This window comes from Vanacampus margaritifer, chromosome 9, assembly GCF_051991255.1.
Source record: "Vanacampus margaritifer isolate UIUO_Vmar chromosome 9, RoL_Vmar_1.0, whole genome shotgun sequence".
Taxonomy (NCBI): Eukaryota; Metazoa; Chordata; class Actinopteri; order Syngnathiformes; family Syngnathidae; genus Vanacampus; species Vanacampus margaritifer.
The window spans coordinates 23,798,661-23,822,865 of NC_135440.1; the positions used below are offsets into that span (position 1 = coordinate 23,798,661).

The 24,205-nt window shown below is 40.8% G+C and overlaps 3 protein-coding genes and 1 long non-coding RNA gene across 11 annotated transcripts in view; 3 read left to right on the forward strand and 1 right to left on the reverse strand.

Annotated features, from left to right (window-relative positions):
- The window catches only part of ago3a (argonaute RISC catalytic component 3a), a 32,275-nt gene extending 24,433 nt beyond the window's left edge, over nucleotides 1–7,842 (forward strand). For both annotated transcript variants that reach the window (XM_077575256.1, XM_077575257.1), the window contains exon 19: nucleotides 506–7,842. In XM_077575256.1, the coding sequence (XP_077431382.1) occupies nucleotides 506–614 (109 nt within the window). In that variant the 3' untranslated portion in view covers nucleotides 615–7,842. The remainder of the gene's footprint in view (nucleotides 1–505) is intronic.
- A 1,021-nt stretch (nucleotides 7,843–8,863) lies between these two features.
- On the reverse strand, nucleotides 8,864–18,584 carry LOC144058273 (uncharacterized). 4 transcript variants are annotated; one of them, XM_077576651.1, is made up of 8 exons: nucleotides 18,224–18,584; nucleotides 16,614–16,662; nucleotides 13,643–13,839; nucleotides 13,460–13,514; nucleotides 11,716–11,775; nucleotides 11,140–11,520; nucleotides 10,447–10,686; nucleotides 8,864–9,228 (listed from the first exon to the last, which is right to left on the reverse strand). In XM_077576651.1, exons 5-8 carry the CDS (start codon nucleotides 11,765–11,767, stop codon nucleotides 9,020–9,022), a joined length of 882 nt encoding a protein of 293 aa, XP_077432777.1. In that variant the 5' UTR covers nucleotides 11,768–11,775; nucleotides 13,460–13,514; nucleotides 13,643–13,839; nucleotides 16,614–16,662; nucleotides 18,224–18,584; the 3' UTR covers nucleotides 8,864–9,019. The 4 variants fall into 4 exon arrangements, with proteins under 4 accessions (XP_077432777.1, XP_077432778.1, XP_077432779.1 ...); XM_077576654.1 differs by adding an exon at nucleotides 10,043–10,142 and having other exon boundaries at nucleotides 9,016–9,228; nucleotides 13,460–13,839; XM_077576652.1 differs by lacking the exon at nucleotides 13,460–13,514.
- On the forward strand, nucleotides 10,180–11,229 carry LOC144058274 (uncharacterized). Its single transcript, XR_013295412.1, has 3 exons — nucleotides 10,180–10,281; nucleotides 10,458–10,709; nucleotides 10,794–11,229. It is a non-coding gene; the product is annotated as an uncharacterized LOC144058274 (long non-coding RNA).
- LOC144058272 (uncharacterized) overlaps nucleotides 18,046–24,205 on the forward strand; it is a 31,228-nt gene continuing 25,068 nt past the window's right edge. For 2 of the 4 annotated variants that reach the window (XR_013295411.1, XM_077576647.1), the window contains exons 1-3: nucleotides 18,053–18,145; nucleotides 18,245–18,379; nucleotides 21,357–21,692. Coding sequence is in view for 2 of the 4 variants with exons in the window: in XM_077576647.1 (XP_077432773.1) it covers nucleotides 18,337–18,379; nucleotides 21,357–21,692 (379 nt within the window). In the remaining 2 variants the exon portion in view is untranslated. Of the gene's footprint in view, nucleotides 18,146–18,244; nucleotides 18,380–21,356; nucleotides 21,693–24,205 lie in introns of those variants that run through there. The other 2 variants (XM_077576648.1, XM_077576649.1) reach the window with 2 other exon arrangements.

Here is a 24,205-nt window from a genome sequence, read left to right on the forward strand (position 1 = left end):
GCAGATTAATCACACTTATTAATTTTGGCCACAGATGATCCTTTAGCTGACAGCAGATGGTTACGTGAAAGGTAGCACAGGTTTGAGCAATAAACATTACTACATACATTAAATTAAAGCATTTAATAAATGTTTGTGTATGACATTCAGAATATTTGTTAATGTCAAACCATTTGGGTCATTTTTTTTCCATTTTACATTATGCAAGCAATTAATTAATTAGAAAAAGAGGAGGATGAGCGTGTGCAGTGGATAACATTTTTTGAAGACGTCGAAAAAATGAACACATAATAGGTGCTCTTTAAATTTGGCGGGCAAAAAATGTTGATTTTTTTTTTTAATCAACATTTTTAATTATGCGATTAATTGGTGATTAATCAAAATTCTAAGATGTGATCGTTTGACACTACTTAAAATACAACTGGAAAGAAAAAAAACAATGCAAATAAAATGTTATCCTCGTGATTTTAAGATAGTTCATCTTTGCATATATTGTTCCGTGCAGCGCCGAGGGCAGCCACGTGTCGGGTCAGAGTAACGGCCGAGACCCGCAGGCGCTGGCCAAAGCTGTCCAGATCCACCACGACACCCTGAGGACCATGTACTTCGCCTGAGCTGCAATCCACCCAACTACCACAACCATCACCACCATTTCCATCCTCCACACATGAACACTCACATACAACACACACACACACACACACACACACACACACACACATAGCCATGCACGGATGGCTCGCCAGTCAGAAAGTCCTCACACACACACACACACTCGCCTAGTCAATCCGGACCCGACACTGTGCGGAGGGAAGCAGGGAGAAGGAGGAGGCGGCACCCCACACTGGATTGAGGATGCAAAAACGCTGCTTTTAACCAGGAAAAAACAAAACAAAACTCAGCACTAATATGCAATAGAAACCAGCCAACTCCTTTTATTTCCATCCTTTTTTTTTTTTTAGGTGTTTACTGCTCTTTTAGGCTGTTGTCCCTCTCCGCTGTTTACATTCGACCCGGCTCCTCAGTCAGTTCATAAGCAGCAGCACTTTTACATTCTTTATGTGTGTGTTTTTAAGAAAACGAGGGAGCAGAGCGGGAAGGCTGCAGATTATGAGTTCATCTTTTTCCCCCCCGCCCAACTCCCTCCCTCTCATGAAATAACCAGTTCTTTGAGGACACTGCCACCAGCTGGCTACGAGGTGAAACGTCATCCCCAGAGACGCCTCCATTACATTCTCCTGTTCTACTGTGGGTCAATTTTCCAAACAAAATCAAATTGACGTATAAAAATGTTGATATTTTTAATGTACAAAGTACAAAATATGTAAGTTTAAAACTTTTAATTGGTAGCTTCGTGTGTGCGTGTTTTTTTTTTTTGGGCATTGTCGTCTTGTTTCTCCTGTTCCATTGTGGGTAACATTGACCAGTAAAAATCAAGTATTATTTTTTTAATTTTTACTTTAACCCCTGGCCCTTTCTTCCTTGTCAATATACATAAATTATAGGATACCTTCTTACACTACTTTTTTTTTTATTTATTTTTTGTGTGTGCGTGCATATGTACAAAAATTTCAGGATAACGTTTTCCACCGGCTTTGTTGATATCTAAAAAATATATTTTTAAAACATTTTAAGTCACATTTGTTGGTATGCAGCGGGGGAGCCAGTAGGGTTAAAACTTTTCAAAATTGAATCTGACCGTCAACATAACTGGGGATTCTAATGGGCCAATTTGACCCACAGCCTTTGTGAAGCAAACATTGACTTGTCAATTTAATCCACAATATAACAGGAGAGTAAAACTTGACATAATGGGTCAATTTGACCCACAGTAAAACGAGGGGAGTGTTAAAAGATGCTGTCACTAGTTTTTATTGTGTTGACACGGCCATCACAGCCATCCCTGGATTTAAAAAAAAAAAATAGTATAACACTGTTGTCTTTTTATATCCTGATGTCATTTTTTCCCCATTTTTATAATTTTTGCATGTGAAGCGTTGACATGTCCTTTTACCTTGTTGCAACCATTTTAATTTCCCCAGGCAGTGCTTTTGTTTTGCTTTTTTGAGTGGAAGGTCATGTCGGCAGGTCTCCACTTGTGCAATAACGTGCAAAAGGAAGGGAAGAGTGAAATAATTGATACGTTTGGCGAGAGGTTTGCATACTGTTAGGCACTTTTAAAAGAAACTTCTTTTTTTTTCTGTTTTGACAACATTTCACATTCTTACTTGAAGGATTTATACGCGTGTCATTTAAGAATTTTCGATAAATTAGTTATTTTGGACCTGATTGCAGCAGCGTGGAGTACAAAGGCCATAAAAGAGGGGGCGGGAGTATTTAAGTGCCTGGCGAAAGGGTGAATCGCGCCATGTCGAACGGGCAGAGGGACTTAACCGACAAAATGTTTCACCCGATGCCTCGTGTTCTTCTCGACAAGTTGACTTTTTTACACAACTTCATCCTGACGTCGGTGTGTGCTTTGCCTGGGTCACAGTGTTAGCTGGTAGCTTTGCTTGGACGCAGCAGTCCGATCGTCATAAAAAATAATCAGTTTTGAGTTGCTATACAAGTTGAGACTGGCTTCGGAACAAAACAAAAAAAGCTAAGGAGTCAATTGAGACCACTTTTTTGGGTTTACTCTTTCAAATGTGTCTGGAGAGCGGTCGCTACTCGGCTCCTTTACGCTGCTGATGGTCTGAAGCTTTTTTTTTTTTGGGGGGGGGGGGGTGTTATTCCTTTACAAAGTTAACTGCACTAAAAGAAGCATGTGTTCTGGTTGTGAACACAGGCGTGGTGCTACTCGAACCAGTGGAGAATCAGAAGCTGAACTGAACTTGTGACTAGTTGGGCAGGTTAGGAAAATCATAAACGATCAGGGCGGCCTCTGGTAGACCCCCCCACTACTATGTTGGGTGTCAGGCAGGCACCAATTCCGTGTTGATTGTGGGATAGCCTCACTTCTAAAGTAGTCTTAGGATGGCCCTAGATACCCTGATGAATGTTGGACTTCCTTCTGCTTGTGGTATACCCCACAACCTTGATGGGTACCATCGAGGTTGTGGGGTGCACCTGAGTAGGGGTAGGCTGACCCCGAATAACCTGCTGGGTGTGGGAGTCTTCTGCGCCTCTGGTGGTTTTGGGAACGCTTCTCAATATCCTGGTGATTGTAGGGATAGCCCCCAGTACCTTGGGAGTCTTGGGTGGCTGTGGGACGGCTTCCCACTTCCCTGGCGATTATGGGACAGCCCCAATGCCTCTGAGTCTTGGGTGGATGCGGGATGCCCTGGTTGGTATTACAAGATTCCCACTTTCGTGTTGGGTCTGAGGCATCCTCAATGATCCCGATGGATGTGGCACAATCCCCTCTACTGCTGTGGGACGGCTGATTGCCTCCCACTACCCTGGTGATTGTGGGTACAGTCCTGACATCCTTGGTAAGATATGGGCTGTCCCCCTGCTACTCTGGTGAATATGGGATGTTCCCATTTTTGGTGTTGGGATTATCCCCACTATCCCCCACATCCATTGGAATATTTGTGTTTTGGACTGGTCCCAAATCTCTCGCCATCTAATACTCCGGCACACCTACTGGGTATGGGATAGTGTCCCGCTTACCCTGGTGCACGTGGAGGTAGCCTTGAAAACGGTACAGTCTGGAAAAGGTGTGTTGTCAAAGTCTTTTATCCACTGCTGCATTGGACTACCTTCAGAAGGCGTTTCCCTCCGATGGGAAAGCTTGCGGCGGTCTGAGCCTCCGTGACGAAAAGCCTTTAAAAAAAAAAAAAAAAAAAGCCAGATCAAAAGTATATTTGTACATTTCAAATGATGTAATGCACACCAATTATTTTTGCTAACAGATTAAAAAAAAAAAAGATGTAGTCTAATTATTCTTAGTAATAAATGTATCGTCGTATGTTATAAAAGAGAAAAAGTTAATTACAAAGTTTTTATTATACTATTATTGCAATATAGACTGTTGACTTGTGTCACTGTAAATGGTATAACGTGTCCGTGCGACCGGTGGCGGGTGGTCCAAAGTAGTGCCGTGTCTTGACCGTGACTGTCGTACTGTTAGCGATCGGGCGCCGAACTCTGAACCGCCGACCCGATGTCGAATGCTAATTTTGTAGACGTGTATTCAAAGAGTGAGAAAATATGTTGTATAGCTCCTGAATGTTCTTTGGCTTTTCTTTTTTGTCCACCCTGGTGCTGACACCTGCCCCCAAAACGGGCAAGTGGATCCATTTGTGTTGTAAAGACTGAACTGGGTAGTTTGTTTTGACGCCTTCACAATCTGGACGATGTGGCAGTTGCTGGTGCTTGGTTGGTACGTCTCTTCAGAAAATTTGGGGTGGCCCCTCCTACTCGGGTGGGTATGGGATAAGCCCCCCATTACGCCACAGTGAGATTAGAGACGGTCTGATGCATTTGAATCAGTTGTGCTGGAGGAGGGAGACATCCAGAACACGCGGGACTGTAGCTTTTGGGAACCAAGGTTCCCTACCTCTGGTCTAGTGGTTTTCTCCGGACCTTGCGGATGAACTGATCATTTGAATCAGCTGTGTTGGAGGAGGGAGACATCCAGAACACGCGGGACTGCAGCTTTTGGGAATCAAGGTTCCCTACCCTTGGTCTAGTGGTTTTCTCCGGACATTGCGGATGAACTGATCATTTGAATCAGCGGTGTTTGAGGAGGGAGACATCCAGAACACGCGGGACTGCAGCTTTTGGGAACCAAGGTTCCCTACCCCTGGTCTAGTGGTTTTCTCCAGACTTTGCGGATGAACTGATCATTTGAATCAGCTGTGTTGGAGGAGGGAGACATCCAGAACACGCAGGACTGCAGCTTTTGGGAACCAAGGTTCCCTACCCCTGGTCTAGTGGTTTTCTCCGGACCTTGCGGATGAACTGATCATTTGAATCAGTTGTGTTGGAGGAGGGAGACATCCAGAACACGCGGGACTGTAGCTTTTGGGAACCAAGGTTCCCTATCCCTGGTCTAGTGGTTTTCTCCAGACCTTGCGGATGAACTGATCATTTGAATCAGCTGTGTTGGAGGAGGGAGACATCCAGAACACGCAGGACTGCAGCTTTTGGGAACCAAGGTTCCCTATCCCTGGTCTAGTGGTTTTCTCCAGACCTTGCAGATGAACTGATCATTTGAATCAGTTGTGTTGGAGGAGGGAGACATCCAGAACACGCAGGACCCCCACTAACCTGGTGAAATCCCGTGATAATGGTACAGCACCTACCCTTGTGGGTGTGGGACTGCCCCCCCACCCCCCACAACCCTGGTCATTGCAGGATAGCCCTGCTACCCCGTTGGGTATTGCATGACCCCACTCCCATCAAACAACACAGAAAGGTTTGGGGGACCGGTACTATCGTGGGAGTGGAATGACCCCCACCCTACTCTTATCATCTTTTATGTTTTGCCCACCTGCTGCCGATGCCTGCTCCACAACTGGCAAGTGATCCATTTTCAAGGACTGTTGGAAGATGGGTTTGGAGTTTTTCTGCAGTTTTGTCTCCCTGACCCCCAAAGAACTTGTTTCTTTGCCCTCAAGTTCCTACACAATACCCCTTTAAAAAAAAAGTGATGGTTTGCCGGGGAGGTTTCTCTGATTTGGATCCGAGGATCTCCGGTTCTGTCGGCTTTGTGAGAACACGGACGGTGGAGTTGATGCTTGATGTTTACAAGGCCTCACGTTGAGCAGAAAAAATTGCCAATGAATGAGCTAACATGAAAGGAAGTGGAGCAAGTTTAAGGGATGTTTTGCCAGGTTTTGTAGAAAAGCTCTTGTCTCCCTTTAAAGTGGAATCTGTCCACAGAAAGTTAACGGTGCACACAGAAAGTGCCTTTCTTCTTGACGCTCCTTTTTCAAGAAACTTTTGGCTTTTATTTCCTCCTCCTCTAGAAAACGGGCAAACATTGGAGAAGTGTCTTGGACCTTGGATTTTGTCGTTGGTATAACCCAATATGGAGAACCCATGAATGTCAACCACAGCACTTTAGAGACCACCATTGAAAAACTCTTGAGGTTCAGAGTCTCAACGTCTCAACCCGGAGTCTTTAATCCACCACTTGGACCTTTTTAGATGGGAATGTCAACAAAACGTTTGACGGGGAGGGAGGACTTGAAGCTTTCATTTGGCTCGGAGGGCAAAAAAAAAAAAAGAGACCAGCATCAGTATTGAATGGTTCAGAGACCTGGCACTTACTCATGCTAATGCTAAGGGTAGTGCATTGTTGGGAGGGGGCGGAACAAGCCAGTAGGACGTAGACTGAAAAGGGTCTTAAATCCTGGTGGGGTGTGGGTGGGGGGTGGGCGAACTGTTATGTTGTTGTTTTTAGGGGAGTTCTCAGAAACACTGCACCTCACTTACCTTGGTATGCTGCATAATGTCCGACGACCTAAGAGAAAACTGCGAATTGCTTATGCGACATACAAGTCGCGTACACACACATGCTCGAGTAATGCCTGACATTCTTAACTATTTTAGAGTCCAAATATATACCGGTAACTGTAAAAAAATATATATAAAAAAAAAATTGTCTTAACAGTTATCAGATTTTTTTTTATTTTGTTCTTGAGCCGACTTTTCCTTTGTGATGTCCTATTTAAATGTGTTAATGAAATATATATAAGAAGCCTATATATGCGGAGTATTTTATGGCGTATTTATTGAGTGTTTTTTTTGTTTTTGGAAGGTGTTTGGAGCCTTATTCTCGTACGCGCAAGCACAACGATATATGCGAACGGGCTGATTTTTTTTAATTTTATTTAATTTTATTTTTTTTAATGGGACTTCTTCCTAATTTAGCCTCCAAATGCCAATCCCGACGTCATAAGCCGTTTCAGACCTGAATCTTTGGGCTACATCTGCCATTTCGGTTCCATTGGATTAGATGATACTACTTTGAAAAGTTAGGGGTATTCGGTGATTAACTGAAAATGCGCTAGTGGATGCTAAGAAAACAAAAACAATCAACAATGCATTCAAAAAATTAGACAAGGTCAAATTAAATTCCCAGCATTTTAGGTTCATCCTGAAATTTCATCCATAAATCCGATACCCTTAATTTTTTGTGAGTTGTGATTCTACGAAAGGTCTTGTCGAGCTCTTGTGCCACAGGAGGACGGGTGTCAAAAAAAAAAAAAGCCTTATTTGTGTCCTATGCCTGCGTACTTGAAACCGATCGTACGTTTCGTCTCTTCTCGTTCCAAAACCACTAAAATCGCTACGCTAAAGTCTCGCCGTTCGGGATGGTCCCGAGTTTTTCTCAGCGAGTTTTCTGTCCTGTCCGGCCATCCGAGTGTCGAGTATATCGTAATGACAAAATCCGATCCGGTCCCGATCAGAAGGCTAGCTAGTGAGACCTGTGCCTGCATCGCGTCTTCTTTTCGACACTCGGGCAAACAAGATTGTACGTTTTTTGTTTGACAAAAGCGAAATACTGTAACAACCCTTTCTTACTTAATCCAGTCAAATGTTTTTTCACACCCCTTCAGCATTCCACTACCGAAGTTGAACCAAATAATGCGAAAGAGATTAGACGTCCTGATTGCTCGTCCGTGGCCAAGGAAACATTTCATTTGACACCCCAATTTTTTATTTTATTTTTTTCCTGCATCGTAGCATCTCTTTGCGTCAGTCACATGTGTAAAGATCTCGGCGACGACGCCTACGTGATTTGCATTTGTCGCAATTGTACCGACTGCTTGATTCGTTCCTTTTTGTAACTTCTTCCTTTTAGGTTGTTGGCCTTTTTTAGTGTTGCTTTGCTTCTTGTTTGAAGTGTATGTTTGACTAATACTTGCAATAAAATGCTTTGCTTTACCTTGGTCACACACAGTGGGACTTTTGTTATGTGCTTGTTCAATTCGTAATTTGACTTTTACCAGTACAGACTGAAATGTTGTTCTCCATAGAAGGTGAAAAAAAGCATGACGACTTAATGGTGAGTACACTTTTTAAAAAAATTTTTTTTACTTTTTCTGCATGAATTAAGTGACGATTCAGAATGTTCAATATTAGTAATTGTTTTTATTATTTTCTTAACATTTATGTAAGGTGCAATCTATGTACAAAAAATAATAAAAAATGAGCATTTATTTAAAAATTATTTTTTTAAATTGGTTAATTACAAGTTACAACCAATACAATGCAATCGACTGAATTATTTTAAAATAAACTGGACAAGCACATTGTTACCTGTGCTCCCTCTAGTGGTCTGCAAGCGAATCACCGCCTGATGTTCAATAATTTGCATTTTAGACTTTGTGGTTTGTTTTCAAACCATTAGACACATTTTTTAAACAAAACCAAAAGAGTCTACAATCGTTTAATTGAACCATTAAATATATTTTTTTTCCTCTTAGCACTGTGTTAAAACTGCATGTTACATTGGCTTAAAATAATATGAAACTGACTTTTTCAGAATAAACCATCAATCAACCAAACGTTTTTTGTTTTGTTTTTTATTAACATGTCGGCCCATTATGCAACCGTATTTTGATGTTGTTGGTACTTGGTGAGCTAATTTTATTGTTGTTGTTTTTTGCAACGCAATAAAAAAAAAAAAGTTTGAGAAACAAAGCCAGGACTACCCCAGACTTTGATGCAAACTAATAGATATTTTTTTCCACCCTGGTCATCACTGTCAATTCCCTTGCTCGAGTAACCTTTCGCTAAGAGGCATAAACAGGACTGGCGGTTGCTATGACAACCAAGGTTGTCTCACGCACTTTACAATGACGCTGTATACAAAATGCACTCTGGACAATTTGAACTCCAAAACAAGCAAATACATTCTTCTCAATGTATTTTAACACAAAAGGCACCATAAACGATATTTTGAGCATTTCTGCTTTATTTTTCATAGAAACGGTAGAGAGTATCTTGCTAAAATGCTTAACTGCAATTTTCTACAGTTGTATGTGTTATATACAAGCGTTTTTTTGTTTCTTGTGTTTTATTTGTGTTTCCAGGAGGATGACTGATTAAACTAACAGTGTCAAGTGTGGCCCAGCAGGAGGCAGTGTAGATACAGACTCCTATTATGGTAGCACAAGTCCTGCTGGTGACAATAGAAAGACTTCCTCAAATTTATTATATACATTAACAACGAACCCCCCCCCCCCCCCAAAATCTTTTGGCACTTTTTAAATGTTGTCGTCAATATGTTCTCGCAGCCTGTCGCCTCGGTTCCTGTTCCGGTACCTCCTGGGAAGGAAAACAGCAAAAATAAATCAGGTACAAGCACACACAAAAACAACAACTTTAAATCTTGCAGTTTTGTGTTGCAAGTCTGGATTGTATAATTAGTTCAAATTTGGCAACATTTGGACAAAAAACTACAACAACGAGTTGACCTTTTGAAGGACTACTTGACATGGCTAAATGACATTAAAATGGTGGCTTCAAACTAAAATGGAAGACTTCCTGGGTCGTTTCAAATTTCATGTTTTGATTTTGGGGGCTGACTTTTCTGAAAATTCTACCAATGCCAAAAAGGTATTTGGTCAATTAAACGTTAGGTCATTTATTTGTGTAGCATAATTTGTACAAATTTAATAGAAATTGGACTAAATTTGTGTCCAATTTATGCTAATGCTAATTAGCGTTGGCATGAAGCTAGCGGGCTAAAGGCTAAGCTATGTGGCGATTTAAGTAAGCAATATTAGTCTCTTTTTTTTTTTTTGCAGAGGGATAAAGAATATTTGCCCGTCAGTATTATTGTATTATCTGTGTATATGTGTTGCCACCACTTGTGTTCAAATATTAAGGTTTAGAAATAGCATGACATTGATGCTAGTTCTGTTAGCCTGTCTATGGTGTTTCCAATTACGTGTTAGTATTGAGCTTAAAAGGCTTTTGTAAAACAAAAGTCATTGTGGCTCTTTTTTTTGATTAGTTTGACAATAAACGTAGAAAGAAAAAAAAAGTAGAAATAGCAATACATAGGTTGAAGCATTTTCGTATTTTTTTTCCCTTCAAGATTTGTTCACTATTTTCACTTTTTTTTGTATGGGTGTACCTCCAGAGTAGAAAAGCCAGGCCTCCTGCTAAGATCTGCAGCACCACCAAACAAACAATAGCCACCGTCGAGCCGCTGATACCGCTTGGTTCACACGGTGCTGCGCAACAGGGGGGGGGGGGGGGGGAAGGAAATCGGACATGGTTGCCCAGAAGGTTGGAAGGAAGGAAGGGAGGAACAACACAAGGACGGTTTTAAAGGAAGGAAGGATGCAAGGAAGGAAGAAAGGCAAGAATGAGGTGGGGGGTGAGGAAGGACAGAAATTGATTGCTGCTACTTTTCAGGTCTCCACCAGGTCAACACTCAAATTCGCTGGATTTATCAGTTGCATTATTACATAGAATAATACAATAATAATGAGAAAAAAAAAATCTGATTTCTGTTGATTTTACATGTCTCCGTACCGGCCGTGTAGGTGGCGGAGCTGTAACCCATCTTGTTGCTGACCACGCAGGTAAAGTGGCCGCAAATGGGCAACTTGGTGACCACCAGGGTTGCGCCGTCCGCAGAGACGCGGCCCACGCTGCCGGTGACGGCGTCGCGCTCGTGCAGCCAGCTGAACTGGGGCTCGGTGCCCCACGCCTCGCCGCACACCAGCGACGAGTGCGACACGTTGATGCTCACCGTCACGTGGTGCACCGCCTCTGCGACGCAAACGCACGCAAAGGTTAGAAATGCGACTTTTAAAAGAAAGTAATATCAATAAAAGAAATATATGTGTGTATCTAAATATATTTCCCACCCCTGCCAGCCCCCTATTATCCGACCCCCAGGGACCACCCGTTCCCAGGAATCGGCGCCGGGGAGGTGCCGGACAGTGAGGGCACCCACGCCCACCGCCAGCCACGTGGTAGGGCGGAACACTGGGGTGGGGGAGAAGGAGAGAAGGGGTACAGGCGGGACCACCAAACCCCAAGCAAAGGTCCCGGTCGTCACGCTTAAATGCTATTACAAAATAAAATGTACTGTAATATAATCTTTTTCATTTGACCCACAAAAATTAATCTGAATCTTTGACGTCTCTAGCCGTCTATGGCAGTGAATGTGTTAAAAAAAAAAAAGTTAAGGTGTATACGTTACATATAATATAACCTCACCGTATTCTCTGACGATGCATCTCGCCGTGCTGGATTGTCCCGCCTTGCCCGTCACGGTGACGGCGTAAACCCCCACGTCGGCTTTGCCGTATTCGCTAACGTGCAGGACGCTGGCCTCCCGCTCCACGCTGGCGCGCACGTTAGGTCGGGTGGCGCCGCCGCACTGGACGGGCAGCGGGAGGCTCCCGCCGGGGCAGGAGGCCAGCACGGCCCGCCCGTCGGGGGCGGCGCTCTCGGGCTGCCGCTCCCAGGTGACGGCCGCCAGCTCGTCCGGGGAGCCGTACTGGATGTGGGCGCGGAGGACCAGGGTGGAGCCCGGGATGATGTACACGGGCTCGTCGTTGGAGATGTGCACCGAGATGCACTCCAGCCCGCTGGCAACTGCGCAAATCAAGAAACAACACATTTGTGATTAACACAAAATGATTGCCTTGTGAGGCAAACGTTCCTCGTAATGTCGCTCAACACAAAATGGTGATAGTGGGTGGAGCCAATGGCGTGTGCTTACCATATAACGTGGTGTCCAGTAAACGGGACAATAGTCAACTTGAACAAAACAAGCAATACATCACTTACACAGTAGCAGCAATGTGGCAGCTCTCCAGCACAGGAAGTCCATTAGAGCCATGACGCCAGCTGATGTGGATACACAACACGTGCACACGTCAACGTACAGTACACTCTTACTGCATTCACAAGCGTCACAATAGTTCCATCAAAAGCTCGTATTTTGAAGGGGGCATTTAGAAAACGATGCGAAAAGGTTTTCTGCTCATGTTGTAGGTTTCTTAGCTGAAAAAAAAAAAAAAAAAGTCGCAAGAGGAGTCGGTAACGTTGAGCTAAGTTGTCAATACTTTTGTAACCGAGCTCCATCTGTTGTTAGTGGAACCCGTGCACATTAGCGGGGACATGGTTTGAAATACGGAAGCTGATTAAGTGAAGAGGAACAGAAAAAAAAAAAAGTATACATCCGTAATATGTATGTACATGTACAGTATTTATACACATATATATATATATATATATATATATATTTACATATATTTACATATATATATATATATATATATATATATATATATATATATATTTACAAACATATACACATACGTATATATTAGGGGTGTAAAAAAACAACAACTTTTAATCAGAAAATCGGTTTTGATTTAAACCAACCAAATCAATGAGAGATGCACACCAGGTATACATCGATTTGATGTTGCTGCTGATTTGTTGTTTTAAATTTAATTAACGTGGATAGTTGGAATTTTGAATACTTTTCACAACTTGTTACATATTATTAAACATGACAAAAGTACAGCCGTACCATATCAAATTGAATCGAACCAAATCGTTCCACTTGAGAATGTACCGTTCTTGAATCGTCTTTTAACTCATTCAAACACAAATACGTATAAATAAGTTTTTTTAATACTTTGTCCTTCACTCCCAAAAACGTATGTATACGTTTTTTTTTTTTTTTAAAATGCTAGAGCAACTGTGATGTCATCTTCAGTCGACGGATTAAAAACGGCTGGATTTTGCTGTCTCTCATATTCCACTAACACAATATTAACTCATTCACTGCCATTGACGGCTATAGACGTCAAAAATTCATTTGAATTATTTCTATTAGTTTAACATTTTTTTTCCACTTTTGGTATGAAAACTAGAATTTTTTTTTTTTTGTAGATTTATAACATATAAAATTTGTGATTAATCGTGAGTTAACTAGTGTAATTCATGCGATTAATTATGACGGCCCTCATTTTTAGTAATCTTGTTTTTTTAAATCACGTCAGGTGATTACATTTTTTTAATTGTAATTAATCGCATGACTTCAATAGTTGACTCACGATTAATCACAAATTTGATGCAACTTCTGACATGAAGAGGTTGCTTAAAGAAAATCTGTCAAAATCCAGTAAAACAGCCGGGAGCGAAGGGGGTTGCTTCAGTGAAAATGGCTGGGATATATACAGATAGTTTGTATCCAGTTGGTTGTAGTAAACAGACAGAAGCGAAATTTTTGACTGACTTGAAATTTCTCACATGCCTTTCCCTTTCACATATTTTTCCTTGGCATGGTTTTGCTGTAATTCTGCTAACATACAACAACAAACTTTTGAAAAACAAAAACACTTTTGCACCTGGCAGCGGTTAAAACAACAATCATGTCAGGCAAATTTTGCGGCTATTTGTTTCATTCGGTTTCACGGCCAACGATAGCAACGCGCTTGGCGCGATCTCAACTTCCACGGGCTCGCCAGCAACATTTAACATGAAGCCCCCCGCCCCCCAAGCCTGAAACTTCACCCACCTTCCCAAAACGTTCTCTCTTCGCTTTCCCAACGGTCAAAGTTCAAGGCGGTTGGCTGCCAAAGTCCCCCGAAAATGCCAAATGAAAAAACGTCAGCGCATAGCGAGAAAGGTGGCGTGGAGACGGACGTGGCGGAGTTGGTGAAAACGTGAGCGGGTCACACAAGCCCGAGCGAGGCGTAACCTTGTTTTCAAGCCGTTTCCTCGCGCTGGACTCCACCTCTCTTTCCTGTAGGCTACACTACAAGCTTCCTCTGGCCTCCAGCTGGACGTCTCTATTGTGAAAACGAGCGCTCCTCCGAAAGTGGCAAAAGCTCACAGAAAGGCCTCAAAAGTGACGGCGAAACAAGCCTGTAACCGTGGCGACATCATTTGACAGACCTGCATGAGAAATAAAAAAATTGGGGGGGGGGGGGTTGTGTCAGATGACACAAAATTTCACATTTTTACGACTCATTTAGCAAAACAACATGAATCAGAAATTTGACATTTATTTGATGTTGCTGAAATGCGTTTCTCACAAAAGTAAAAATAATACGAAAACAGACGTGTGCATGTTTAAAGCCACAGTTGTGAGAAATTTCAAGCCAGTTAGACTTGTGGCGCCCAAAAAAAAAATAATTTTTTAAACTCAAACTGTAGTAATATGAATTATGTAGCATTAAGCACGTTTCATGTTAAATATTCAGACTTTTTACAAATGCATAAAATTAGTGTTAAAACATGATTTCATGTGTATGGTGTTCCCCAGGGTTCAATTCTGGGGCCTCTACTGTTTTCACTGTATCTGCTGCTCTTAAAGGGGAAGTTACCCCCCTCCCCAAACAATTTTGGGCGAGGAAAAATATGCTCTATGCAGCCCCACTACTCTAAATATGGTATTCTGGTTAACTCATTCACTGTCATTGACGGCTATAGATGTCAAAAATTAATTTGAACTATTGCAATTGGTCTATAGACGTCAATGGCAGTGAATGAGTTAATTTTGTGTTAGTGGGATACGAGTTAAGCAGCAAAATCGGCTGTCGACTGAAGATGACATCACAGTTGCTCAGGTAACAACCAATCACAGCGCAGCTTCAGAAAACAGGTAAGCTGTGATTGGTCCTAAGCAACTGTGATGTCATCTTCAGTCGACAGCAAGTGGCAAAATGGATAAAAGGGCTGGATTTTGCTTCATAACTCATAGTCCACAAATTTAATATTAATGTCATGTTTAGACTAGTGAGGTCACATATAACTGATAATTGTCAAGAAATGTTTAAGGTTGACTTTAAGAAAACAGCGGTAGTTGTTTTAAAGTGCGTTGAGTGTTGGTAGCTACTAGCTCTGGCTATCGTGCAAAACTGTAGCACAAACACTTCCTGAATTTGAAGGCCAGCTGACTTGAAATTTCTTTCGCGATGATGCGGTGCGGTCGCGAGAAGTGAACTGGCGAACTTTGGGTCACAGGTCGCATTCCTGCCCGCTTGGCCACCGCTTGCCCGCAGTATTCTTCTGAAGGGAAACCGGCGACAATGTAGGACTTGGAAGCCATAAAATACTCTTTGTGCTGCTGTCTTATTATCCCTCCTGAGCAGGAACAATACATATTGTCTCTGCTTCTGAACTGTAGCTGGGAAAAAAAAAAGAGTCATATGTGAATTACTCCCTGTGTGTCTGGATTCCCCATGGGACTATTTTTCGGCCGTATTAGGCGAGTGGCGGTACAGCAATTATGCGAGATTAGACTGTTTTGACTGTCAACCTCCTTCCCAGAGAGCGAGCGTGCGGCGTAATGACATCACTTATCGACGGGGGAGGCACGACAACGAGCAATTATGATGATGATTTGAATCCGACGCCTCCTTGCCGAGTGTTCATGAGCAATCAAACAGCTCTCACTCCCACTGGGCGCTCTTATTACTGCTTTTAACCAGCAGGGGGCAGTGACACATAAGATGAGTGCATGTATGCTGTCCTGCAGTGCCATCATTGTCCACTTTGTTTAGATGAACAATGCAATGTGGGAACCATGGCGATATAAACAACATGGAGTCCAACACTTTTGAGTTGTGTGAGAAATTTCAGATTTGTCCTCAAACATCTTATAATCAAATTATAGTAATAATTACTTTATGCGCAGCTCATGGCTGGAATTTCAAGTTAGATACATTTTCTGACATACACAGTGCTGTTTATTTTTTTGCTTCTGCTTTTTATTATTATTTTTCAAATTTTTTTGGACTGGCAAGTATGTTTGAGCGTATTGAAATTATGGGTGTCAGGCAATTAAATTTTTTAAGCGTAATTAATTGCATGACTTCAATAGTTAACTCACGGTTAATTGCAAATTTTATATCTGTTCTAAATGTACAATCATATATTTTCATACTCTTGTTAACATAAAAGTGGATTTTTTTTAAACTAATAGAAATATGGCTGCATCTTTTAGTCATTGATATGGTAATTTCATAAATATATATAAATTTAGTTCAAATTAAATGTACTGTACTATAAAAAAATGTGTGATATTGAATTGTGTTGAGGTCATTTTTCTGCCACTAGATGGCATAATTGCATTTGTCGGTTACAGCTCAGTGCATTTTTCTTTTCATATTAAGAGCTAGCTAATCTTTAACATGAAGTAACTTGTGAAATTTTGCACATTTTTAAAATTGTAAAATACAACTTGACCCCAGTCTCCATAAATACATGCATTATTTATTATTCAATTTATTACTGCTAAATTTTGACGTGGACGTGTCCGCTGCGCTGCAACTGGAATTCCCCTAATACAGGCTTTCCAAGTAAGGGGCGTCCATTAATCAAACGTTAAAAAAATTTGTGGCATTAAAGGAACTTTAAATGAATTCAAAATGAACGCACAAATTTTGACACACCTAATCGAAATACATTTGAATGTACTTGCAAATACGTTCAAACGTATTTGTAGGCTAAATGCTACATAATGCTACATACAATGCTACACAATACGTTTGAAAATGTAGTTCAAATTAATTGTAATTTTCATGATTTATTATCATGTCATGCAGTGCATAATTTAGTTTTGAATTTTTTTCCCATAATGCAACGGGGTATTGACTTGACCGTAGAACAAACTATTTCATTATATCCTACTGAAAGAAAATACATGTAAATGCAAACAAACCTACCTTGAATGAAAAATGCCAATATAACACCTCTTTTCAGGAACGTTGCGCCCTGTTGGAAGAAAAAAAAAAAAAAAAAAGACATCAGACGCTCTTGTATACTCATTCGCATATACTATATGTTTAGCATTAAATCAAGACGCGTTGAAGGCTACTGCAGTAAGCAAAGCAAAACAACGCGAACGAGTTTTAATAATTGAACAGCTTCTTCCTTTGACCTTGTTCCTCTCACATAACGCCTCAGCCGGCTGGCAGGAAGCGTTTAGGAAGAAGGCGATTAAGAGTGAACATTGCCTACAGTGAAGCTTTGCAACAGAAAAATTGTTTGTTAGCTCACTTTCTCTTTTTTCTTTTTTTTTTGCACATCCATACGGCTTGCTGCTAGAATAATTTTCTGCTAACTCATAAATATTGTTGGATGGTTGGAAATTATTAGCTTTACTTATAATAAAGCCATTAAATTAACATTTTTAAAGCTTTGAGTCGTGTTGAAACCCCCCCCGAAAGGGAGACACTAGGGACTAAATGCATTGGGCTCTATGGGACTGAACATAACACATGGTGGTTTAATTAAGTGTCATTATTTGTGGAAAAATAAATGCCTTATCACTAATAGGTGCTTAGTGTTTTCTGCAGTTGCTCACATGGTATTATATTTAAAATATGATAAATACTGTATTTTATGTAGGTTTTAAAAATGCTCTGAAATACATAAAGGCCTCTTCCCAATACATCATTACCTTTATAAGTCAACTGGTAAATATTCATCCATCCATCCATTTTCTTGGCCGCTTTTCCTCACTAGGGTCGCGGGGGTGCTGGAGCCTATCCCAGCTGGCTTCGGGCAGTAGGCGGGGTACACCCTGAACTGGTTGCCAGCCAATCGCAGGGCACACAGAGACGAACAACCACACTCACATTCACACCTAGGGACAATTTGGAGTGTTCAATTAACCTGCCATGCATGTTTTTGGAATGTGGGAGGAAACCGGAGTACCCGGTGAAAACCCACGCAAGCACGGGGAGAACATGCAAACTCCACCCAGGAAGGCCGAAGCCCGGACTCGATCTCACGTCCTCTGCACTGGGAGGCGGACGTGCTAACCAGTCAGCCACCGTGCTGCCTGGTAAATATTGAGTTATTAAAAAAAAAAAAAGTCCCAAACGTATTGGAAAGAAAATGAGAACAAATGCATTTAAATTTAATATAATTGCAAAAATGCTCTTGGACAAATAAAGACCTATTGATAAAAATAGTGAACCTCATGAAAATCGGATGAGAAATGAGCAAGTCAATACACATGCATTGTTTTTGCCCCCTTCAACATGGCTACCACGTAAACACATCACGTAGACGCTTGTGTTTTCTATTTTCGCATTGTTAGGGTGCTGGCTCTTTAAGAGAACAGGTGCAACAGTTGACAGGCGGTAGGCGTGGCAACCCGGAAGTTTACATAATTAACTCAGCAATGCGTACCGAAACTGAGCATGACATTAATCACGTACCAAAATGCCCATGAAGAGAACATGCGCGGGTAAGTTAATAATAAACTTATTACCTCCGCAAAGGAGGGATGGTCTGTTTGACGCATTCGAGGAAGTTAGTAACTTACAGCATTAATTCCTTTTGTAAGGTATCACAAAACTTGCTTGTGGACGTCATCCCAGGAGTTATTTTGCAGATTAAAAAGTCAAGTTTTGCCCACAGGGCATCCTGACTGGCGACATGAGACAACTTGTGGCCTTCTTCGTCGGGATCTCACTGGCAGGTAACCAAAACAACACAACACTTTTTTTTTCCTCTAGCTTTCAGAAAGAGCCCCCAAATGACCTCCGAGTCGGTGACGTGGGAAGAAAACAAGACGAGCTGCGTGGTATTTCAAACACGTCCACGGGAGGTGGCAAAAAAAGAAAAGAAAAGCCTTCAAACCGCAAAGTCGCCTTCCCTTCATTTGTCTTCCTTCCCAAACGAGAGCAACCGCATTCCCTTCGTGATGCCTTCAAGGCCTCATCTCGTGCTCGTAATTCTATCAATTCATCATTGAGATAGTGATTGTTTAACAATTTAAATTGGGTTTAGCTCATTAATGCTTGTAATGATCGTTAATCAATGACAATGATAATGTATTATCTTTGTTGAGCCAGTGTAAGAAGAAGACGCGATTTAATTGTTCATATCTAGTTTAGAGATGTCTTCTTTTACCCACCGAAGCATATGACCCTGAACGTAACACGTCATTACCGGTGGTTGCCAAAATAAACCTAACTTTATTGTGCTTTTCAAGTACTGTAATTATTGCAATTTTACAAAACAATAGAACGTTGTTTTACTAAAAATAAATATCAAATTGATAAAATCATCAGATAACACAACAAAATATATGGCTTGTTTCCTGCAAAATGTACACGGTGTTTATTAGGGGTGATGTCTTTATTTTCTTTCTTTTAAAATATTTTATAACAAATAATCATCTATGTAGTGTTTTTGATAGTACAATGTATGGTAATAAATGTTTACAAAATAGTTTATAGTATTGTCTTGCATTACTTTGTTGGTAAGTGAATGGACTTTAGTTGCACATTTACTTACCCGACGAGGTCAAATATAGAATATAAATAAATATATAAATATGAATAGTTAATAAAATGCTTTGATTTATATTGCAATTTATTTGTTTTACTTATCTTTCCTGCAGATCATTTTAATATTAAAATGGTATTTATTGTAGTCATGTTTGCATATGTTTATTGTAGTAACAAGAAGATTTTTTTTTTTTTTACTCAATTTTCTGGACACGAGAAAGCCCTAATTAGATTTTAAGCCATTGAGACAAGCGACAAACTCCTCAAATTGAATGTTTAATGTCTTTAAAACCATGCATAATGTAAACGTGTGGTGGTGTTTAATTCTGCCACTTGTCACAGGCCACACTGCCTGTCGCACCCACATGAAAAAAAAACAACAAAAAACAAGACAGAGTGTCAAAGATATCGTTGCGGAGAAAATTAGGCGTCGGGAATTTGAAATTACATTTCAATTTGCTCGTCGTCCGGCGCCCGCCGTTCATGCATGAGAGATAATAATTCAAGTCGTAATCGCCGACATTCTCATTTAATTAAATAGTCATTTTTCCCCGCTGCCTATTGAAAATTGATTTGGCAAAATGGTGATTGAGCCCACCAAGCAGTCTGAGGACATTCTGCCAAAGTCTATTTTGACTTCCCCCTAATCGAGCTTCTTTGAAATCATAAATAATGCAGAGTCATTAATTTGGGTGTGAAAATATGAAGTAATTGAACTTTGGAGTCTTTCCTGAATGTGAATCGTGCTTGTTCTTTGTGTAAATACACACTCGTTCGTATATGGGGACATTGCTTGCTTGTTATAATTAAATAAGTAGGTCAGGATCATTGCTGCAAATTTGTTTCTGCTCGTTTTAGAGCTGAGGAAACTTCACAACAATTGAACTAGTCTGTTCCAAGGTCAAAATGTTAGTCACAAAAACAAAGTGTAAAAAAATAAGGTAGAGTCAGTCATGCAAACAGCCAGTTGTCACCTTTTATCAACATGCATGTGTAAAAAGAAGGGAACCTCTGTAGGAATGACAAAATAGTCTATCTTAACTTTGGCAACAAAGAGTTGCTAGAAAAAGGGGCCAACATAGAATGTAGGACTTTTTTTCCGAAACAGAATGACTAGGAATAACCCATACAGTCAAAAAGTATTCCATGGTGCACTTGTTGCGCCATGTACATGTCATGATTAATGCTTTTGGTCATTTTGCTATTTATTCCTGATAACTGTCATCATGTACAATAAATAAATAAATAAAACGACTTGAAATAATCCACAGTCCAAAAAAAAAAAGTTGTCAGGTCCATACATGTTTAGTGTACCTCATAATTAATGTGATTGCTCCACTCGCCACCATTAGAAATAAATAAAACAACTTGAAATAATCCACATGCAAAAAAGAATCCACTGCGTACTCCGTTACATGAATAACGTGTCATATTATGACGCGATTGACCAGTGTTTAATGATACACGCAACCTTGCACAATGGAAATATACAAAAAAAAAAAACTCACAGTAATCCACAGTTAAAAAAAAAAAATCCTCTGCATTCGGGCAGGCACAGGCGAATGTCCCTGCAATGCATGGTGTCACAATTAACATGTCACCAGTTTTTTAAGGTAACTCCCATCTTGCTTAATAGAAATTAAACAAAACAATTTGTAGTAATCCACAGTTTAAAAAAAAAAAGAGTTCACAGGGCAGATTGTTTTATGCACATGTAATGTTATGCATGTCATATCATAATGCGATTGCTCCTCTAGCCAGTTTTTATTAATTTTTTTATGACAACCATCCCCTTGCACAAGACAAATAAATAGAACAACTCGCAATAATCCACAGTCAAAAAAAGTCCATTGCATTTAATCATGTAAAGGCCCTTGCACCCACAATATACAATAGGTGTAATGATTCATTTGATGGCTCTTCTTACCAGTTTTGCAAAGTAACCCCTTCCTTGCATAATTGAAGTAAACAAAACAACTCGCAACAATCCACAGTCAAAACAGTCCACAGTGCATGGACAGTACATGCACCTGTAATGCGATTGCTCAATTCAACCAGATATTCCTGATAACCTCCACTGCGTGTACTGCTGCCTTGAAATAATCCACAACATAACCCTTATGGTCACTAATCTAGTTTTCCACCATCACGTTTGCCTTCCAGTCCTGGTGCTGGCACAGGACCAGATCCAGATCCAATTCCAGACTGACCCCGTGCTGGTGCTGACCGGCACCGAGATCCAGTTCACGGTGCTGACCATCCCGGACGTTCTGTCCATGACGTGGCTGTACGAGGGCGTGACGCTGGGCCTTTTTGCAGGCGGTTCCTCCGTTATCAACGAGGTGTCGCAGTTTCGCGGCCGCGTCACCATCACGGCCACGCAGCTCCGCATCGGAAGTGCCCAGCTGGGGGACGCGGGTTCGTACACGGTGGAGGTGGTCCCGCTTGCCTCCACGGGCCTCACCCCAAACTCCAGATCGGTGCCGCTCAGGGTTTTTGGTAAGGACCGACAAAAGAAAGCATCGATTATATGATAGATTTTATATTGCGCACACGCCTGTTTGGGCTGCAAAATTGTATCCTCTGTGGATTATTTTGTGGGGTTCTTCTTTTTCCCATTTGTGCATTGTGGCAACTATCATGATTAATTAGAGAGAGAAGCAATATAATGTTTATTGCATGCGCATGCAATCGGGCCTGCCATAGATGTGGATTACTTTGAGCCATTTTCTTGATTTCTATTGTGCAAGGTGCTTGTTACGTTAGAAGTAGTCACATAAATTTGGATGCGAACAGTGCGTTAGCACTGTGCCTATGGACCTTTTTGTTTGACTCTTAAATATTATTTCAAGTCGTTAGAATTTCTATTGTATATAACTGGTGAGAAGAGTGATTGCATCTTAACAGGTACATTATTGAGTGTACTGTGAACTATTTTTTTCTGACTGGATTATTTTGACTGGTTTGGTTTATGTTTATTGTTCAAAGTGGTTGCTTACGTGAATAACTGGTTAGAGGTAATATCACAGTAATTGAAGGATGTAGTGACTATGGCTTTTTTTGACTGTGGATTATTTCTAGTCATTCTGTTTATTTCTATTGTGCAAGGTGGCGGTTATCATACATACCTGGGAAAAGACATGATGACCACAATAATCATGTGCCCAAGTATGACCTGGACTTTTTTTTTAAAAAATTATTTATTTTAGATTATTTCAAGTAATTCTGTTTCTACTGTGCAAGGTGGCGGCCTAGAGAGAGGAGCAGTCACATTATGTGACAAATAATTTGTGCACATCTCCGTGCTTGATGTGGATTATATTTTTTCAACAGTGGGGGATTACTGTATTTCTAGTCATTCAGTTTATTTCTATTGTGCAAGGTAGCAGTTATACATAATTGGCAAGAGGCATGATGATCACATTAATCATGATGTGTACATTGTACACAAATGTGCACAAGCATGACCTGGACTTTTTTTGACTTATTCGATTTCGATTATTTCGAGTGATTCTGTCTATTTCTACTGTGCAATGTGTCGGCCTGGAGAGAGAGGAGCAGTTTCATAACTTGTGCACATGTCCGTGCTTGATGTGGTTTATGTTTTTTTCGACAGTGGTGGATTATTTCTAGTTATTCTAATTATTTCTAATGCGCAAGGTAGTTGTTATCGCTTGTATAGCTGGCGAGAGGAGAAATTGCATTAACCATGACACGTACATTGTGTGCTTATGTAACCTAGTCTACAGTGTGGATTATTTCCACTCATCCTCACTCAATTGATATGCAGCACACACACACACACACACACACACACACACACACACACACTCTTAGATGTGTCACAGTGCACTTTGTATTATATTTATCTGCACTATTTGCATTGATTTCCATAAAGGCCGGTCCTGCACAACGTCTATTGTGATCATCCCACGTTGCCGTCGTCCAGCCCACCTCCATTTCCCAGCGCCGTCGCTAATGGGGTGACGGGTGGAGCAAATGATTGCCGAAAAGGTTGCGACGTGCGCGCTTGCCGAAGAGCACGCCGATGTCACGTCCTTGTGCGTCTGGCACAAAATACCACACGTCTGCAGTCGAGTCAGCAGGGCGGCTGGAAAGGGAAAACAGCAGCCATCGCGTTAGAGACGTTTGGGATCATTTCCTCCATCAACACAATCAGGGAGATGATTTATAGAATCAATTGTATAGCAATAAATGCCTTGTATCAACAAGAGACAGAGACTCAAAATTTGTTTTTCGGTCTAGTTGTAAGTGATTGGCAATTAAATTATTAATGATAATAATATTACCAATGTTGTAATTTATGATTGTTTTATTTAAAGGCACCTTTCAGAACACCCAAGGACAGCATACATATGACCAAACTAAAAAAACTAGGGATGAGTATCGGGACGATACCTTATTTCAAGCTATCCGGTACTCATGAAGGATGCCGATACCAGCTGCAGATACTTAAAGCAAAAGAAAGGAAAATAAACATGAAGTAAGTCTTCCGTGCCAGTAGTTGGTGCTACACTGCGACCTCAACTCATTTGCTCCCAAAAACAGATAAATACGTTCTAATTGTAAATGTAAATTTATAGGTTAAAAAATAAAACAAAAAATTACATTAGAGCATACAGAAGGCTTTGATGCAGCCTCTCAACTGCAGCGAACGGCTGAATCAATAGTAGTTATTACAAAAACGGCCAGCAGGTGGCAGCAGAGTATAAGAGATCAACCAGGCATGTTGAAAAAAGCTAATTTACCCACAGTTCTAAACCGATTTGCGAATAATGATGAAACTTAGCTATAATCTAATGCTAATTGCTGCAAAATCCAGTAAAACAGCCGGGAGTGAAGGGGGTTGCTTCAGTGAAAATGGCTGGCAGGGAATGAGTTAAATTGAAACATCTGAAATTTATTAACATATTAGTAATATAGTAGTATATTAGTATTCAAATCATTTTTTTATTCTAATATATGTTGTTCATTAGCAATTATATACAAAT

Bases quoted from the DNA above. Each gene is read 5' to 3' on its own strand.
- LOC144058273 (XM_077576653.1), bottom strand. From the start codon at position 11,767: ATGGCTCTAATGGACTTCCTGTGCTGGAGAGCTGCCACATTGCTGCTA. The intron at 11,521-11,715 runs GTAAGTGATGTA...TGATTTGCGCAG, and splicing joins TGCCACATTGCTGCTACTGT to TTGCCAGCGGGCTGGAGTGC. The intron at 10,687-11,139 runs GTGAGGTTATAT...TTTGCGTCGCAG, and splicing joins ATGCATCGTCAGAGAATACG to AGGCGGTGCACCACGTGACG.